Raw genomic sequence first — 20,320 nt, 5'->3', positions numbered from 1 at the left:
AGATGCACTTTAGGGATTGGTGTGTGCAGACAAGCACTCTACCATCTAAGGAGGAACACCAGCATCCCTCTTCCTTCAAAAAGATGTTCATGTGTTACATTGTTTATGGAGGTCATGGGACAACCATCAGGGTTGGTTCTTTCCTTCCGCCCTGAGGGTCCCAGGGCGGAACAAGTCATCAGGCTTAGCAGAAAACACTTTCACCCAGTAAGCCACATCTGCAGCCACCCGCTGCTTGTTGTTGCTGCTGCTGTTGCTTTTCTTTCTTCAAGACAGCTCCTCACTGTGCAGCCCTAGCTCACTCTGTAGACCAGGCTGGCCTCGAACTCAGAGATCTCCTGCTTCTGCCTTCCAAGTGCTGGGATTAAAGGTGTGCACCACTGCCTCTCACTTCTTAATACATCATTCTCACATGACTCTGATGATGTTACTTATACTTTCACTTTCTCAAACTATTCCTCTTTGGTTGTTTCATGGCTATGTAATTAGTCTCTTTAAAAAGAAGAAGGAGGAGGAAGAGAAGAAGTGGTAGTCGTGCTGGGTGTTGTCAGTGGCACATGCCAGGCAGATCTCTGTGAATGTGAGGCCAGCCTGGTCTACAGAGGGAGATCCAGGACAGGCACCAAAACTACACAGAGATACCTGTCTCAAAAAACCAAGTGGGGAGGAAAATTCTCTTAACTTTCCCTTCTAATTTCAAATTTCAACTTCATCACTTACTCTGCTTGAAAATGTAAGCCAACCACAACAAGGTCTTTGCATTTGTCAGAGCCATTAAATCTTCCCCCAAATTATTGGTTTTGTTTTTTTGTTCCCTCCCCTGGGGACACCTTTCTGGCTGGTGATTTCTAATCCTTCAGCTCTCAGAGGTCATTACCTCAAAAGTCCTCCTTAAACTCCGTCCCTGGCATGTCATGCTCCCTTGTGCAGTATTTCACAGGCTATGAAGTTATTGCATCTCATTTCTTTTCTAATGTGCTTATTTTGTCTTTCTGTGTTCACTCCCTTTCTCTCACCAAGAATAAAAACCTCTAGGGAGAGGCCATATTATGTTGTCATTTTCTTTGCCTAGAAGAGTACTTGAACACTGTTAGTACTCGATGAATGTTAAATGATTAAGCAATAAATCTTTAATTCAATCATGAATACTCTTCACTTTGTAAAAGCTTCCTAAGTATGTTTCTTTTATGGTTTTGTTGTTTTAAGACAGGGTCTCATATGCCTGGCTTATACATGCTCCTTATGTAGCCAGGTCTGATCTAGAATTTAGGATCCTTATGTGATCCTGCTGAGATTACAGGCATGAATCAGCACACTTGGTTCTAAGAATCAAATTCAGGAAGGGTGGTGGTGGTGGTGGTGTAGTTGGGAGGCAGAGGCAGGCGGATCTCTGTGAGTTCAAGGACAGCCCGATCTACAGAGGGAGTTCCAGGACAGCCAACAGTATACAGAGAAACCCTGTCTTCAAAAACAAAAACACAAAAATACAAAAAGAAAAAAAAAAAGGAAAAAATCAAACTCAGGTCTCTTAAATGCTAGAGACAAGCACTCTTCAACTAAGCTACATCCCCTACCATGTTTCTTCTTTCTTTTAAAATATAGTCTTATCAACTTCTCTCTACCCACCTATGTAGATGTAACCAGCTTGTTAAATAAGAAACACAGAACCGATTGCAGAGTTAAAAACCATGAGGTCAGAGCAAGAGCGGAAAACCTTACCCTTCACTGCTTCTGCTGTTCTTCCTCTCCGCAAGCAGAAGCAGTGAAGGGTAAGGTTTTCCGCTCTTGCTCTGACGTCGTGGGTTTTAACTCTGCAATTGATTCTGTTTCTTATTTAACAAGCCGGTTACATCTACATCTGGCGCCCAACATTCGAGGTATGAATTCACGAAAAAGCCTCTTGCCTGTGGCCTTGTGAGCCCCAGCTCAGGCCGGAGCTACACTCGGATTTACTGAAGAAGGCAGAGGCAAGAGGATCCTGAGTTTGAGGCCAGCCTAGGAGACTTGCTAAGAAGTTTCGGCCAGGGCCCAGCCACAAACAATGGCGGTGGACCATGGAGGCAGAGACTACTGCTCCGAGTTGTAGGCTGCTTCTCATCATGTTGGTGACGGTGGTGATGCTGCTACCTGGGACGAAGAGTTTACTGCTGCTGGTTCGGAGAAGAATTGCCCGGACCATCATGTTACAAGAAAGTATCAGCAAAGGTCAGTTTGGAAACGTTTGGCAAGACAAATGGTGGGGAGAAATTGCGGTGAAGATATTCTCTTTTAGAGAAGAACATTCATGGTTCTGAGAGACAGACATTTATCAGACTGATTGCTCCAAACCACAGAGGAGGCAAACAAAACAAAACAAAACAAAAACTAAAGGGAACCATGACCACGCCTAACAGTGACTTTGGAATCTTCAAAAGGATGATGGAACCCTACAAAGATGATTTCACAAAGACCATGATAAAGCCATTAAACTGATTAACACCACCAAAAGATTGACTTTGGATTACAAACTACTTAGGACAATTTTGAGATGGCTAGCTGAGATGACAGACTGCTTGAACAAGGACTTGAAACAAGCCCTGCACTTTCTCATTATGCAGCGGCTGGACAAATGATACAGGACTTGACAATTAACCCAAAAATAGAGTTGAGGTTTAAAAAAGAAAAAGAATATAGATATGAGGTAGATCACTGAATCTACCCTGAGAAAAAAGATAAAGAAATAATAGGATAAATGGGTAGATCATTGAGTCACTAAAAAGAAAAAGGGAAACATATAAAAATGACAAAAGGTAGATTACTGAAGCTATTATGAAAAGAAAAAAGAGAATATGGATATGATCAGATAAAAAGGTCAATTATTGGATCTACATTTAAAAAGGAACTACTTGTTTTAAATAGGATAAGTAATGAAAATTTTTTGGTCTGAGTTTATCAAATATTACTGGACTGGACATTGTTATATATAATGGAGTTTTCGCCTGAATCTGTCCAATGTTAATGGACTAGATATCATTAATGTAATCTTGACTGTGTATATTGTATATACTTATTGGATATGATTTTTCTCATATTAGTTATAACCTTTTTTTAATTTTAGACAAAAACAGGGGAAATGTGGTGGGTATTGTGTTGCCTGAAATATTGTGTGTACCCCGAAATAAACTTATCTGGGGTCAGAGAGCAGAGAGCCACTAGAACAAAGCCAAAAATGGTGGCTAGAAAATGGGTCAGAGCAAGCCATAGCAGAAGTTGGGCAGTGGTGGTGCACGCCTTTAATCCCAGCATTTGGGAGGCAGAGCTAGCTGGATCTCTGAGTTCAAGGCCACTTTAGAAACAGCTAGGCATGGTGACACAGCCTTTAATCCCAGGGAGTAATGCAGAAAGTAGAAAGATATATAAGACGTGAAAACCAGGCACCAAAGTTAGTTAAGCATTTGGCTGGTTTAGTGTTCAGGCTTTGGAGCAACACAGTTCAGCTGAGATGAGGACACAGAAGCTTGCAGTCAGAGGGAACAAAACCAGCTGAGGAACTGGCAAGGTGAGGAACCTGTGGCTTGTTCTGCTTCTCTATCTTCCAGCATTCACCCCAATAACTGGCCTCAGGTTTGCTCTTATTAATAAGACCTGTTAAGATTCATGCTACACACCTACAATATTAAATATAAACTCCAAATTTTAGAATTCAAGGCTCTCTAAGCCCCCAAACCTTCTATCCCTGTTAACAAACTTTACATAGCCAGAATCCAAGCCAAATGGAACTGGGTCACACAAAAAATGGCTCCAATTTCTCACTTCCACCTTTCCTTGCTCCTAGTGTTATCTACTTCTGCAGCTCATATTCCTGTTTCTACTACAAAGTATCATTTCTTCCATGAAAGTCAGCTTTTGATATGCCCTTAACAGTAAATTGCCTTTCTTTCTTTCACCCCCAAAGCATAGTTTTTGAAACTTTATTACTTTAACTCCTGTTCAATACGCCTTCTCACTTCTTTTGCCGTTACCTGCCTAAGTGGTCCTTTAGGCAAAACTAGTTTTGTTATTTGGGCAGCACTGGGGCTGGGACCTAGGGTCCTCATCCATGTTAGGCAAGCACTCCAAGACTAAGCTGTGCCGGGCAGTGGTGGCGCACACCCTTAGTCCCAGAACTCGGGAGGCAGAGACAAGCGGATCTTTGTGAGTTCAAGGCCAGCCTGGTCTACAAAGTGAGTTCCAAGAAAGGCGCAAAGCTACACAGAGAAACCCTGTCTCAGGGGGAAAAAAGAAGACTAAGCTGTCTGCCCATGCTATTTTAATTTTTTTTTTTTTTAAATGTGTATGGGTGTGTGTCTTCATGTATATCTCTGCACCATGTGTTTCCCTGGTGCTCATACAGGCCAGAAGAAGTCATCAGATATTCTGGAATGGAGTTACAGATGGTTGTGAGCTGTCATGTGGGTGATGGGAACTGAACTCAGGCCCTCTAGAAGAATAGCCAGTGAGTGCTCTTAACTACTGAGCCATCTCTCTAGCCCCTTCACCCTTCACTTCTTATTTTGAGAAAGTCTCAGTAAGTTAACCAGGTTAATAAGGTTAAATTTACAATCCTCCTGCCTATGCCTCCTGGGTGGTAGTTACAACAGACAAAAGATTTAACTTGTTAGATGACCTGTGTAATTAAATATCACTGAAATTAAGTGTTTATTAAATTGAATTAAGTCCATCATTTGTCTACCTAGCAAAACCAATAAAGGGGCAGTTCAAATGCCGTTTCCTCTGAGTAAGCTTCCCTGTCCTTCTCTCACCTAATCTACCCTCTAGTCCGATATTTCCTGAAAACCAACTATTTGCCAGTCTCTTCTAGATGGATGGAAACCTTAAAGCATTCTTGTCAATATCTATCAACTAATAGATAACTAAAATATATTATATGCATAGAACAGAATATTATTCAGTCTTATTGGAAATATAATTCAAATCCATGCTATAACATATATGAACCTTGAAGATGTTAAAGTGAAGAATGTAAGCAAGACACAGAAGGAAAAATACTATATGATTTTATTTATTTGAGGCCCCTAAAATAATAAAATTTAGAGACAGAATGCAGAACAATAGTTATAGGGATTAAAAACAAGAAGCTGAGTGTGGTGGCATACATCTTTAATCTGAATAGCTGGGAGAGCAGGAAGATCTCTGTAAGATCGAAGCCGGTCTAGTCTACATAGCAAGTTCTAGTACAGCCATGGGTACACTGAAACAAACAAATAAACCAAAGAAAACCAAAGAGAAAGAGGAAGATGGGGAAATTGGATGAACTCTAATGAAACAATTAAGATATGGTGTATGTTTGTTTCTCCTACGCCACTATTACACACTTGGATTATAAACTCCACAGGGCAAAACCATGTCTTAAGTATATCAATAGTCAGGGGGCTGGAGAGATGGCTCAGAGGTTAAGAGCACTGACTGCGCCTCCAGAGGTCCTGAGTTCAATTCCCAGCAACTACATGGTTGCTCACAACCATCTGTAATAAGATCTGGTGCCCTCTTCTGTATACATAATAAATAAATCTTAAAAAAAAAAAAAGTATATCAATAGTCAAATCCTAGACACAATATCCAATGCAAAGGTAATCTTCTAAATTTTATTACTGTTCAACAACAAAATGGACTGCCTCTAAAGAAAAATCACAGGCCCCTTTTTTGAGCAATGCTATTCAAGGAATTTCTACGTCTGGAGAAACTCATGTAAACTGGGAAATATTGAAGATTCCTTTAGGTTTTGAAAAATTATTTTATTATTACAGCCAGGTATGGTGTGGCACACCTTTAATCCCAGCACTGAGGAGGCAAAGGTAGGAGGATCTCTGTGAGTTTGAGGCCAACCTGGTCTACAAAGTGAATTCCAGAATAGCCAGGGCTACATAGAGAAACCCTGTCTCAAAAACAAAACAAAACAAATTTTATTATTATACGTGTACAGGTGTTTTGCTTGTATGTGTATATATATGTACACTTCAGGCATGACTAGTACCCACCAAGGTCAAAAGAGAATGTCAGATCCCCTAGGACTGGAACCTCAGATGGTTGGTGTGAGCTGCCCATGCCGGTGCTGGGAATTGAACCTAGGTCTTCTGCAACAGTGCTCCTAACCACTGAGCCAACTCTCCAACCTAATTCCTTTTAGCATCAAATCCTAGAAAGGTGGTCCTCAACTAGAAATCACTGCTTGTCTTTATTCCTGAAGAATACTGAAACTTCGGCTAAGTTATATAACTTTAAAAACTTATCCCATGTATGTATGTATTTACGGGGGGGAGGGGGGTGTTGTAAACATGCTATTGAGTCTGTGAAGGTTAGGGAACAATTTGTAGGAATCAGTTCTCTCCTTCTACCATATGCGTCCTAGAGATTAAACTCAAGCCATCAGGTATGGCAACAAGTACCTTTACCTGCCTAACTATCTTGCCAGCCCAGTCATATAACATTTACAGGCTTTACTCTTGTACATAACATAAATAACTGTTATTTTTAGTTAGGTATAATTAAGAATTTAGGGATAAAATAACATCTCAGTGAGATTAAAAGCATTTTATAGCTGGGCAGTGGTACACACCTTAAATCCCAGCACTTGGGAGGCAGAAGCAAATGGATCTCCTTCTTTGAGACCAGGCTGTTCTTACAGAGTGAGTTCCAGAGGGGAAAAAAAAAATTCTAGAGCCTGGCATGGTGGCCCATGCCTTTAATTCCAGCACTTGGGAGGCATACGGGGCAGGTGGATCTCTGAGTTCAAAGCCAGCCTGATCTATAGAGCAAGTTCCAGAACAGCCAGGGCTACACAGAGAAACCCTGTCTAAGAGAGGAAAAAGAAAAAAAGAAAAATTCTAGGGGTACAGTGAGATGGCTCAGTGGGTAAAGGCATTTACTGTACAACCCTGACAATATGGTTTGTTTCATAGTACCCTGCTGTGGGATATTCCTTCTGTATGCTGTGAATATGTATTACTCTCATTGATTAAAGTTGATTGGCCTATAGCAAGGCAGGATAAAGTCAGGTGGGACAATCAAACTGAGGACTGGGATGAAGAAGTAGGGAGTCGGGGTAGACACCAGCAAGCTGCCCAAGAAGCAAGATGCTAGAGGACAAGTAAAGCCATGAACCCCATGGCAATACATAGATTAATAGAAATGGATTAAATGTAAGAGCTAGTTAGTAATAAGCTTGAGCTATTGGCCGAGCATTTATATTCTTATATAAGCCTCTGCATGTTTATTTGGGACTGGGCAGCCGGGGGGGTGGGGGGGGACTACAAAAGTGAAAACAGGGCTGGAGAGAGCACCGACTGCTCTCCCAGAGGTCCTGAGTTCAATTCCCAGCAACCATATGGTGGCTCACAACCATCTGTAATGAGATCTGGTGCCCTCTTCTGACCTGTAGGGACACATGCAGGCAGAATACTGTGTACATAATAAATAAATAAATCTTTAAAAAAAAAAAAAAAAAAAAAGTGAAAACAACCAGGCAATGGTGGTGCACGCCTTTAATCCCAGAACTCGGGAGGCAGAGGCGGGTGGATCTCTGTGAGTTCGGGGCCAGCCTGGTCTCTAGAGCGAGTTCCAGGAAAGGCGCAAAGCTACACAGAGAAACCCTGTCTCGAAAAAACAAAACAAACAAACAAACAAACAAACAAAAAGACTCTGCCTCAATGAATAAATAAGTAAATGGCTGGGGACATAGTGGTAGAGGTAGAGCACTTGCCTAGTATATATGAAGCTTTAATGAATGAGTAAATGAATGAACCACTAATGTTATAAAAACAAATCACTAAACTTTATTACAATTAGGTGATTTTAATATTTTATTTTTATTTAAATTATGCATATGTTTATGGAGGTCAGAGAGGGTATCTGATCTTCTGGAGCTGCAGTTAGAGGCAGTTGTGGGCCACCTGACGTGAGTACAAAGAACCACTAAAATCAGGTCCTCAAGAGCTCTTAAATATTGAGCCATCTCTCCAGCCCACAATTATGTGATTCTAATGATTAAAAATAAATGTTGAAATATCGAACAGTTTCTCTTAACCTATTTTTAATATATGTCCCAACTTTATAAGTATAAAATTTCTTATCTCTACCATTTATAAAATACTAATATGTCCACATGGAAGGCATAGGACAGGCTGAGGGCTGTTTTATTGTCTACATATCCTAATCTGTCAAATTATGCCGAGTTCTACTTCCTAGAGTCCACACTAGGAAAAAATAGAGTTTTTAGAGAGTTAGGCTCACCTTGAGCTATACCCATGACATTTATTTCATTAATGAAGTAAGAGAATAAGATAATATATTCTTTATTCATAACATTTAGGAATTTTAGCTTTTTTTATTGTATTGCTACATATATTTAAAATATAAAAATGAAATAGGCACCATTTTGTATTTAAATATTTTATGTACAGGAAAGGGATTTAAAGTTAAATTGTTAGCTAAACTAAAAATTATATATCTAAATTAAATAAAAATATGGAAAATATATAAATAAGCAAAATACAGAACTCTATATACTCATGCTAGGAAGACACTAGGCAAAGGCAGAAAAGCACTTACCTCAAAGTCAATGTATAGTCCCCCTGCATTTTTGTTGAGGCATCACGCACTAAGAAAGTACCATCTGGCATGTCCCGTAATTTGTCATTTACCTCTTCCCTGAGAAGCAAAATTATAGGAAACATTTGAAAAAGGAAAAAAAAATCTTAAACCCTGGTTGTCTTTGAATATTATTATCAAGATCAGCTGGAAGGTTACAATACCCTCAAGTCCCCAGTGGTCACCTAGGTCCTCCCCATGGAAATGATTTCTGTTTTTATTTTTGGTATTATGTAATCTAGGAAAAGAATACTTGATGTTTAACTCCTCCAGATTTCAATGGTCTGTACAGATCATGTTTCTAGTATGCCTTTAGGACTTTCTGAGGCAGGTCTGAACATGAAGAGTTTCAGGAAAAGCCCAGCTGTTTAAGAAGAAGGGCACTACTTTAAGCAGCAGAGGTAGCTGTTGCTGACCTTCACAGCCTACCAACACCATGCTCTCTCATTTGAATTCATGTTAACAAATTCCTTCTGTAGTTCAGGAATTTCAGGAAGAACATGATGTTAAAGTATAGTTTATATGGTCTTTATGTTGTAGAATATTGCTTTAATTAGGCAAAGATTTGTTTATGCTGTGGAATATTACTTTAACTGTGTAAAGGTGTGTTAGATTTGTTTCTGCTGCCTTTGTTAAAGATGTAAAGGTGTGTTACATTTGTTTATGCTGTATTTGTTTTATTATGTAAAAGTGTGTTGCATTTGTTTCACCTGGCCTGCCTAAAGCAACCAACTGCTCTAATAAAAAGCTGAATGGCCAATAGCTAGGCAGGAGAGGGTAGGTGGAGCTGGTAGACAGAATAAGTATGAGGAGAATTCCAGGCTGGAGAGAGAGGGAAGAGAGAAAGAGAGGGACACACCCAGGGCCAGAATCCAGGCAGCCACTAGACAGACAAACACAAGAAGCAGTGAAAGTGAGACAGACAGACAGACAGGTTAAAAAACCCAGAGGCAAAACATAGATGAAGAGAAACAGGTTAAGTTATAAAAGCTAGTGGGGCAGCATGAGATAAGGCCGAGTACTCGTAACTAATAAGAAGTCTCCATGTCATGATTTGGGAGCTGGTTGGTGGCCCCAACAGAAAGCCTGCTGCACCTTTAAGTATTTAAAAACACTCTTACTGTATAATACTAAAAATTGGTCTACTGAATTTAATCTAAAATATATGAAGTCCTTTCCAAAGTTATACACAGAGTAATAAATGATCTAGCAGTTCCACCTCTGGGTAAATATCCAAATCACCAAAAACAAGGACTCAGGGTTGGGGGATTTAGCTCAGTGGTAGAGCGCTTGCCTAGCAAGTGCAAGGCCCTGGGTTCGGTCCTCAGCTCCAGAAAAAAAAAAAAACAAGGACTCAAGCAGATGCTTATTTGTAAGTAATATTTATAACAGCATCGTGCACAACAGCACAAAAGATAAAATGAATAAATAATATCCACCAAATCCTCATATTTAGATGAATGAACAAAATATGATATTTACAAATACTGGGATATATTTAGGGTTAAAAAGGAAATGAAAATCTGACACATGAATAACTATGAAGATATCTGAAATAAATGAAAAGCCAGTCATAAATGTATTGTATAATCCCACTACCGACAGTAGTTGAATTCATAAAAACAAAGTAAAAGCCTGGTTAGGCAGGGATCAGGAAGGAAGAAAGTTTCTGTTTTAACAGACAGAATTTAAGTTAGAAAGATGCAAGTGTTCTGAAGACAGATGGTAATTATGTGGGTAACAGTATAGATGTACCAGATACCAATAAAAAGATACACTTAAGATGGTATGGCGCCGGGCGGTGGTGGCGCACACCTTTAGTCCCAGCACTCGGGAGGCAGAGGCAGGTGGATCTCAGTGAGTTCGAGGCCAGCCTGGTCTACAGAGTGAGATCCAGGACAGGCTCCAAAGCTACACAGAGAAACCCTGTCTTGAAAAACAAACAAACAAAAAAAAGATGGTATGGGTAACAAAGACATGGAATGAGTATCATTTGACAGGTAAGAGAAGGAAGGACTGGTGGTGTATTATGGCACTACAGCATCAAACTAGAGACTGCTTTGACATAAACAGTCGGGGTTTAAAAAAAAAAAAAAAGGAAATACACTAGATATTAGGTATGGTAGTGCAAGCTTGTAAACTGGTCACTCAGGAGGCTGAAGTGGGGGGATTAAGTCAAGGTCAGCAGGGTCTACAGACCATGCTTCTAGCCAGACTGTTCTACACATTAAGATTCTGACTTAAAAAAAAAAAAAAAAAAAACAGACAAAACCTTAGAGACCCATTAAACTTTAATGAGAAAAAATATAAATAAAAGTTACAAGATTCAAAGGAGCACACCTTTAATCCCAGCTCTTGGGAGGCAGAGGCAGGCAGATCTCTGTGAGTTCAAGGCCAGCCTGGTCTACAGAGCAAGATCCAGGACAAGCTGCATCAAAATCACCTAATGATGGGTATGGTGGAACTTGCCTATAATCTTAGCACTAAAAACGCTGAGGCAAGCGATCAACAGTTTGAGATGGTTCTAGGTCAGCATTGATTACAAAGCAAGACCCTACCTCAAAGATTCTTGGGCTCCATCTCAACTGACTACTGAGGATTTTAGATTTTAGAACCACTGCCTTAGGGAGAAAAAGGTAAAGGAGCCAAGCCAGGTGGTGCAGGCTGCAAAGGACCCCAAATTCAAGGCCTGACTGGGCTACACAGAAAAGTAAGAGAAGGCCAGGCATGGATGGTGACCCGCAGGAGGCAGAGGGGATCTCTGGTGAGTTTCAGGCCAGCTAAGACTGCAGAATGAGAGCCTGAGCCTATCTAAAAAAAAAAAAAAAAAAAAAAAAAAAAAGGAGCTAAAAGAAATATAAGTTCATAAGATAAGCATCCATTATAAATCACATGGAACTATCTTAAATATATAGGGGTCATCTACTTAAAAGTTCCTCCTTGACACAGTATGAAAGAGTATAAACACACCCATAACCCAAAGACCTTCCTGTTATTTTGTTATGAGAATGAAAACATGACTGTTTTAAAGAATGTTTTAGATACGTATGGTACTCTGCCAGTGTGTATGCCTGTTTACCAGATGCATGCAGTGGCTGTGGAGACAAAAAGAAGATGTTGCATCCTCTGGAACTGGAGTTATAGATGGTTGTGAGCGACCATGAGGGCGTTAGAAACCAAACCCAGTCCTCTGGGAGAGCGACAAGGGCTCTTCTAAAACATTTTTCCTAGGGGCGGGTATGTGCCTGCTGCCACATCATAATGTGTGTCAGAAGGCGGGTGGCGACCTGGGGAGTCAGTTTTCTTCAACCACGAGGGTCCAGGGATGGAGCTCACGTAATCAGGCCACAAAAGCACCCTTAAACCTCTGAGCCATCTTACCAATCCCTAAATACACTTTTGAAGGGTTCCCATACACAAGTCTTAAAATGGTAATCTTTAAATGGAAACCAGCAGAGCATACAAATGTCTAACTACTAACTCTCAGAATCAATGAAAAACACTGCATTCAATTAGAGTAGCATTTTAGTTACCTTGAAATATCTCCCCAGTACCATTCTGCGTCTTGAAGAGAAATAAAACTGTCTTTCATTCCATTTGTAACTGCTGAAGTCATTGGCTTAGGTGGCTTTGGTGGAAGAGCTAGAAGAGAAATTTATGTTATTTTGTATATGCAAATGATTCATTTTGTAATTTCCTCACCAAGGAATAGCTCCTCAACCATGTGCAATAAGATTCAAACAACTTCCAGTCAAACCAGCTGTCATATTAATGTTAGCCAGGGGGCCACTTTTAAAATGTTATGAATACTTGTCTGAAAAGTAAGTTTCCCCTCCTCATAAAATACTTTCACTTCAGCAAAACTTAACATCTTCAAAACACAAATAAAGCCCTAATCTGAGCAATTCATTCCAAAAGCTATTAAATGACTAATGTGTAACACAAAGACTCTAAATAATAATATTATATTGAATATTGGCAATGTACCACCATATCAGATTTTAAGTATTCTTTTTCTTTTTCAGATGAGGTCTCACTGTGTAATACTAACTGTCCTGGAATGTACTGTGTAGACCAGAGTGGCCTACAGGTAAGGTGTGTGTTGAGTTAGCCTGGTGACCTAAGCTCAAGTCTCCAGGGCCCACAGAAAGGTGGAAGGAACCATCTTTTGACTACAATGTATACACTGTGATTAGCACATACACACTAAATTTTAAAAAAAAAGGAAAGATATACAAATGGCCAAAGCAAGCACATGAAAAGATGCTCAACATCGTCAGTCATCAAGGAAATGCAAAACAAAATTAGAGGCAGGGCATGATTGTGCATGCTGTACTCCTAGCACTCAGGAAGCTGAAGAGGAGTTTGAGGTCAACTTGGGGTACATAGATATTTCCAGGCCAGTCTGAGGTATACAATTCTTAAGAAATGATCTTCAAAAAGAAACAAAAATTCTATAATGAGCCAAGCAGTGGTGGTGCATGCTTTAATCCAGCACTAGGGAGGCAGAGGCAGGAAGATCTCTAAGTTTTGAGGCCAGCCTGGTTTCTAGAGCAAGTTCCAGGACAGCCAGGGGACTGCACAGAGAAACCCTGTCTCTAAATAATTAATAAATAAATAAATAAATAGATGAATGAATGAATGAATGAATAAATAAATAAATAAATAAGTGAATAAATAAATGAAATTTCCATGATGAGACACTATTATTTTATACCAATAAGGTAATTCTAATTAAAAAGACAGCAAACAAATGAGTGAGGATGGAAGGAAGACACCCTCCTGTGTGACTGCTAGGGATATAAAAACAATGAGCTTCTTAACAAACAGCCTGGCATCCTCAAAGGTTAAGCAGTCACCTGATGGCTCAACAATGTTACATATTCAAGAAAAATGAAATATTATATCCACAGAAAAGCCTGTATGTAATGTTCATAGCTGAACAACCTATAATAGCCAAAAAGTGGAAATAAGAGTTTATATCAGAAGATGAGACAAGTTGTAATTTATATTTGTATAATACAATATTATTCAACAATAAAAGTAATGAAGCAGTGATTATAGAATATAGATGGGTTGAAAAGCATTATGATAAACTTCAAAAGCTAGTCATTATTGTTAGGTTCAAAGGAAACTCCGTTTCCCTGAATTCCAATAGGAAGAAGGGATCCATGTGGTGCCTATTAGCATACCAAAGTCCATGCTGGCTTCCATGCCCCTGAGGACCACAGGTACCTGATACACACTTCAAGGCCCATGCTGGCATCCTAGCCTTCTCACCTCCTTCCCTCCTCCAGCCACTCATTCTCCTTATAGCCCTGCTATCTCCGCTATGCTCCCTCTTCTTTTCTGACCTCCCCCTGTCTATCTGTCTCCTTCCTCCCCCTTTCTCTGCTCTCCCACACCCCACATACACTTGATCATGCTTCATTCATGGCCAGGTCCAGTCTGCTGGCCGTGTTCTGTCTACCACTTTTCTCTCTCTGCTCTGGACTCTTCCAGATGCCTCTGGCTGTTCTTTCTTATATCTACAATAAAAGCACTCCACTTAACCACACCATAAAGTGGTCATGTTGTCAGTTTGTATATCTTAGGCCAAGATACCCAGGAGGGGCAGTTTATGCTGCCCCTTTCCAAGGGTCCCAGCTTCTCCTAACCAAAGCAAGCTGCTGATCTGACTCTAGACCATTTGTTTCTGCTGTCTTCTGCCACCCATAATATTGGACTCCACATTTTACAGTCTGCTGCTCAACCACTTCCTCCCTCCAGCTGCTCTCTCCTAGTACTAGGGTGTCACCTTCGAGCTGCCATCTCTGTCTCTGTCAGCTCCCTCCTGCAGCTTCCTGTCAATACAAAGGTTGTAGTGGTGTGCCAGGCAGCTTCTCTTGCCCTCCTGGGCACCCACCACATGGAAGGACACCTCTCCTTTAGGATTTGGGACATTCTCTCTGACAAGTCTCTCTGGATTGAAATTCTTGTCACTTGCCCTTCTCTCTCCCATCCTTTCTCTCACTCCCCACAGGTTCTCAGCTCACTCCTCAAGCCTGCTGTCTCTTTTGCCCATATTCTTACTCTGCTCCTGGCTGCCTTCTTGAATCTCTTTTCCTCTTCAAATTCAGAGATTCCATTAGGACTAGATGTCTTACTGCAAATAAGTATAGCTCAACAGCCAAAAATGGCGCACTAGATTTCCAAATTCTTAGATTGTAACAACTTCTGCCATCGCACAAACAGATGATCCTAAAATCGCTCATCTCTATACTTTCTCTGCTCTCCACTCTTATAAAATCTCTTACTTTACTTTGCTTGCTCATCTCTCCCTCAGATTGCTAAATTAAGTGTCATTTCCCGACCTCTTGCCCTTGCAGCCATCCTGGAACTCGCTCTGCAGAGGAGGCTGGCTTCAAACTCAAAGATCCACTTGCTGCCTCTCAAGTGCTGGGATTAAGGTTTGCACCACTACCACCTAGTGAAATTCAGTCTTAATAGAGATTTAAATATCTTCTGGGAAATGGAGTTTCCTTTGGACCTGACAATTATATAATCCCATTGTCCCAGAATAGACAAATTGACAGAGATAGGAAATAGATCAATGCTGAGCCAGGCTGAGAGATTAAAGGGAACAGAAAGTGACTGCTGGTATACACAGGATTTTTTTGCAGGCTAATAATGTTTCAATTTTGACTTGTGCAACTCTGAATATACTAATTTAAGAGTCACTACAATGCAATGTCCATGAATTATGTCCATAATATGATAGGTAATTTATATTGCAATAAAGCTATTTTTGTTTTGTGATACTAGAAACTGAACCTAGGGCCTTGAGCTTGTTAAAAACAAAAAACAGACACTACACTGATACATATTCTTAGGCCTTGAAGGTTTTGTTTGTTTGTGTGTTGGTTTGTTGGGAATCATACTGTCAGACTGCTGAAATTACGATGCAGGGAAGAACTTGCTATTATACACACAGGAAACATTTGGTAGTACTGGAGATCAGACCCAGAGCCGGGTGCATGTAAGTCAAGCCCCTGTCAGTGAGCCACTTCCCCAGCTGATACCTACCTTGTTTGAAAAGGTTTTGATACACCTTATAAAACTAGCTACAGGGCTGGAGAGATGGCTCAGAGGTTAAGAGCACCGACTGCTCTTACGGAGGTCCTGAGTTCAATTCCCAGCAACCACATGGTGACTCACAACCATCTGTAATGAGATCTGGTGCCCTCTTCTGTATACATAATAAATAAATACATCTTTAAAAAAAAAAAAAAAAAACACCTAGCTACAGCTGAAAATATAACTACTTGACGCCAGCCTGGTCTACAGAGCAAGATCCAGGACAGGCACCAAAACTACACAGAGAAACCCTGTCTCGAAAAACCAAAATAAATAAATAAAAATAAAATAACTACTCAATTTTGAAATTCTTCTACTTATCTACTTAACATAAGGATTAGCAGTTTAAAATGTATAATGTCTCTCTCTCAGGTTGCAGGACTGTAAAAACATTCTTTTTTTACATTCGATATAAATAACTCACACAAAGTAAAATCCACAACACAATTGCCAGATATGGGTTAGGGCCCAGAAGTCTGTATTTCTAGCAAGTCCCAGGTGATGCAATTACTGCTGGTCCAAACTTCACGTAAGTTTTCTTTAGAAAACAACTAACAAAGCAGCCTGAACACAGTAAGCAGAATGTAAAACAGAAGATATGTGTGGTTCTTTATTTCCTCTACAAATCAATTCTACATGGCAATAAAACACATTTTGAATATTTAAACACAGAAGAGTGAAGAGATTCAGAGGGAAGACAACAGTGAATAATAGCAAGAAAACTAATAAAGGAAAAGAAACAAGACAAATTTATATGGGTAGAGTACAAAACATTAAACATGTGCCTAAAGAAAGGAAGTCCAAAGCCGGGCGGTAGTGGCACACGCCTTTAATCCCAGCACTCAGGAGGCAGAGCCAGGCGGATCACAATGAGTTCGAGGCCAGCCTGGGCTACAGAGCGAGATCCAGGACAGGTGGGTACCAAAGAAACCCTGTCTCGAAAAACCAAATATGCACACACACACACACACACACACACACACACACACACACACAAACACACATACACACACACATACACACATACACACACAGAGACACATACACACACATACACACACACATACACACAGACACACACACACAAACACACACACACACACACACACACACACACACACACACACAGACACACCCGGGGCTGGAGAAATGGCTCAATAGTTAAGAGCACTGGCTGCTCTTCCAGAGGTCCCGGATTCAATTCCCAGAATCTATATAGCAGCTCACAACTGTCTATAACTCTAGTTCCAGAGGATCTGACACCCTTACACAGACATATATGCAGGAAAAACATCAATGCATATAAAATAAAAATATTATATATATATATATATATATATATATATATATATATATATATATATATATATATATATTATATGTGTATGTGTGCATATATTTGTGTATATGTCACACAAGTACAGGAGGCCAGAAAAAGGTATTGGATCTCCTAAAGCTGGAGTCTCAGCAGTTGTGAGCAGCCTGATGTGGGTGTTGGGAACTGAACTAAGGTCCTCTAGAAGAGCAGCAAGCATTCTTAACCACTGAGCCCTCATTCCAGCCTCCTGGTAGCTAGCAGAATCATTGGGAAAGAACCTCAATAAGGGATTGATTACATTGATTTGGCCTGTGGGCATGTCTGTGAGAGACTGTCTTAAGTTAACAATTTCGGAAAGACCCAACCCACCATGAGTGGCACCACCCCCAGAGAGGGGGTCCTGAACTGTGAATGAATGGAGAGATCAAGCTGAGCGGAAGCAAGCAGCACAAAAAAATGCATCTACTTCCTGCTCTTAACTGTGAATGTACCATAACTAACTGTTTCAAATTCCTGTCTTGATTTCCCAACAATAATGGACTATACCCTAGAGCTGTAGGCCAAAGTAAGCTTCTCTCTCCCCCAAGTTGCTTTTTGTTATCATGGTAACAGAAATTAAACTAGAACAGGCTGTCAATCTACACATTCAGGAAAAATAACTAGAAAGCTCTGGAGTCAAGACACCAAACATAGCTGAGAAGAGAAGTGAATCCTCTACTGACAACAGCAGAATTAAGGAAAAACAGGCAGATACCATGCTAAATTTAAACTCCCAAGCAGAAAAAAAGTCTCTAAAAAAAAAAATTTAAAAATGTAAATACTTGGGGATTATCCAATGAAAAAGGTATTTGTCATCTTATCTTTAATCAGCAAAGAATTCCACTAACAAGTTTCATCATTCACACAGAGCTTCAATTCAGCTTTTTTGTTTGTTTTTTGGGTTGGTTTTTTTTTTTTTTAAGATTTATTTATTTATTACAAATACAGTGTTCTGTCTACATGTCAGAAGAGGGCCCCAGATCTCATTACAGATGGATGTGAGCCACCATGTGGTTGCTGGGAATTGAACTCAGGACCTCTGGAAGAACAGCCAGTGCTCTTAACCTCTGAGCTACCTCTCCAGCCCCATGTTTTTTGGGTTTTCTGTTTTGTTTTGTTTTTTTTTTCAAGACAGGGTTTCTCTGTGTAGTTTTGGTGCCTGTCCTAGATCTTGCTCTGTAGACCAGGCTGGCCTCGAACTCACAGAAATCCACCTGCCTCTGCCTCCCGAGTACTGGGATTAAAGGAGTGCACCACTGCCTCCCGGCTTGTTTGGCTTTTGAGACAGGGTTTCTCTGTGTAGCCCCTGCTGTCCTGGAACTCACTCTCTAGACCAGGCTAGCCTTGAATGCACAGAGATCCGCCTGCCTCTGCCTCCTGAGTGCTGGGATTAGAGGCGTGAGCCGCCCCTGCACAGCTCCAGTCAGCCTTTTAAAGAGAGAGTAAACCCAGTGTGCTTGTGTGACTGGTTCCAGCTGCTGTGCACCCTGGGCTCCCAGCATCATCAGGTTCCCGGCATCAACAACCGTTCATAACTCCAGCTCCAGAAGCCGATGCATCTAGCCTACACCAGCACCTGCACTCACATGCTGGCACCCACACACAGACACACACACACATAATTTAAAAGAAGAGTAAATGATTTAAAAAATAAAAATTTAATATATAGTACAAGGTGAACGAAGCTTGAAGTCATTACACCAACTTAAACAGGGCAGTCACAGAAAGACAAATGGCATAACTCCTTTTACATCAGGTTCCTAGAGCAGCTGAACCCACACAGATGTAAAGCAAAATGGTGCTTGCTGGGGTCTGACAGAAATGAGGATGGAAATTAGTATTCAATGGCTATGAAGTTTCAAATGGGCAAGAATAAGGCATACCTTGGTGATACTTTGGATTTGGATCTAGATCGCCACATTAAGCAAGCATTGCAATAAGGCATATCATGTTAGGTTTTTTGATTCATCGATGTTATATTGAGTTAAACTTACACTGTAAGTCAGGTGGTGGTGGTGCACACCTTTAATCCCAGCACTTGGGAAACAGAGGCAGATGGATCTTTGTGAGTTTGAGGCCATCTTGATCTACAGAGCAAGTTCCAGGACAGCCAGAGTTGTTACAAAGAGAAACCCTGTCTCGGTGTAAAAGAAAAACAAAAACAAAAAAATTGCAATAAAGTTTGCCATACTGATTGACTCTCCTCATGAAAGATTTCTCTGTGGCATGTAATAATGTTGCACTGTATTTTACCCAGAGTAAAATACAAATGGAATAAAGCCTGGCATAGTATTCACGTCTGTGATCCCAGCATTCCAGGTTAAACCAGGTTGAACTAGCATGAGCTAAACGGTGAATTTGAGACAAGGCTGATTATAAAGAAAGACCTTATCTCAAAATACAAAAGATAAAATTAAAATTTAGAGTGAGTTGTCTCAAACTGTGCTTTATCAACTAAGATTATGTAATCTCCTGAATCCTTTGTGTCATTTCATCAGTGTTCACAGTACCTTTACTACCAGACTCCACCTCAGTAAACGAATTCTAATTCAAATGCTCTGTGATTTCTATATCTGCAGTTCCGAACCTCTCAGTGTCAAGTGTGATTGAATCAATTCCTCCAAGCTCTTGTTAATGGTGGTATTTTGCTTATCTTCCAAGGCTCACGGTTTTTTTCTTTGAGACATGGTCTCATTTTGTAGCCCAGGCAGCCCTGAAGCCTGCTGCCTGCAATCTTCCTACTTCAACCTCTGGTATGCTGGGACTGTAGGAATGTACACCATGCCACCACAAGATTCTTGTTTTCTTTTTCTTCAGGGTATCTATAACAATATAATTTCCCTCACTCATTCAATCCATCAAAGGAATCACTACTTATGGTAGCTATAGCCATTAGAAATGGAATCACTGGGTAAAGAGCTTACGGTATAAGCCTAGCGACCCGAGCTTTGTCCACAGAACCTACATAAAGGTGGAAGGAACAAATAAACTCCACAGGGGGAACAAAAAAAATGCAGTCACCTTTTGATCCACGAGCTGCAGAATGGGTGTTATATTAGTAGGTAGGCATAAAAATAGTATTAATCTTAGCCGGGCGGCAGTGGCAAACACCTCTGATCCCAGCATTTGGGAGGCAGAGCCAGGCGGATCTCTGTGAGTTCGAGGCCAGTCTGATCTACAGAGCAAGATCCAGGACAGTCACCAAAACCACACGAAGAAACC

At 40.5% G+C, this 20,320-nt stretch overlaps 1 protein-coding gene across 5 annotated transcripts in view; it reads right to left on the bottom strand.

Moving 5' to 3' along the window:
• The window catches only part of LOC118577738 (phosphatidylinositol 3-kinase regulatory subunit gamma), an 84,217-nt gene that overhangs the window by 31,427 nt on the left and 32,470 nt on the right, over positions 1–20,320 (bottom strand). For all 5 annotated transcript variants that reach the window (XM_036178368.1, XM_036178367.1, XM_036178370.1 and 2 more), the window contains 2 exons: positions 12,159–12,267; positions 8,587–8,685 (listed from right to left, as the gene is read on the bottom strand). In XM_036178368.1, the coding sequence (XP_036034261.1) occupies positions 8,587–8,685; positions 12,159–12,267 (208 nt within the window). The remainder of the gene's footprint in view (positions 1–8,586; positions 8,686–12,158; positions 12,268–20,320) is intronic.

This window comes from Onychomys torridus, chromosome 2 (genome assembly GCF_903995425.1).
Source record: "Onychomys torridus chromosome 2, mOncTor1.1, whole genome shotgun sequence".
In the NCBI taxonomy this organism is placed as follows: domain Eukaryota; kingdom Metazoa; phylum Chordata; class Mammalia; order Rodentia; family Cricetidae; genus Onychomys; species Onychomys torridus.
Note: the sequence above shows the minus strand (reverse complement) of the source record. Positions and strands in the feature narration are given on the sequence as shown.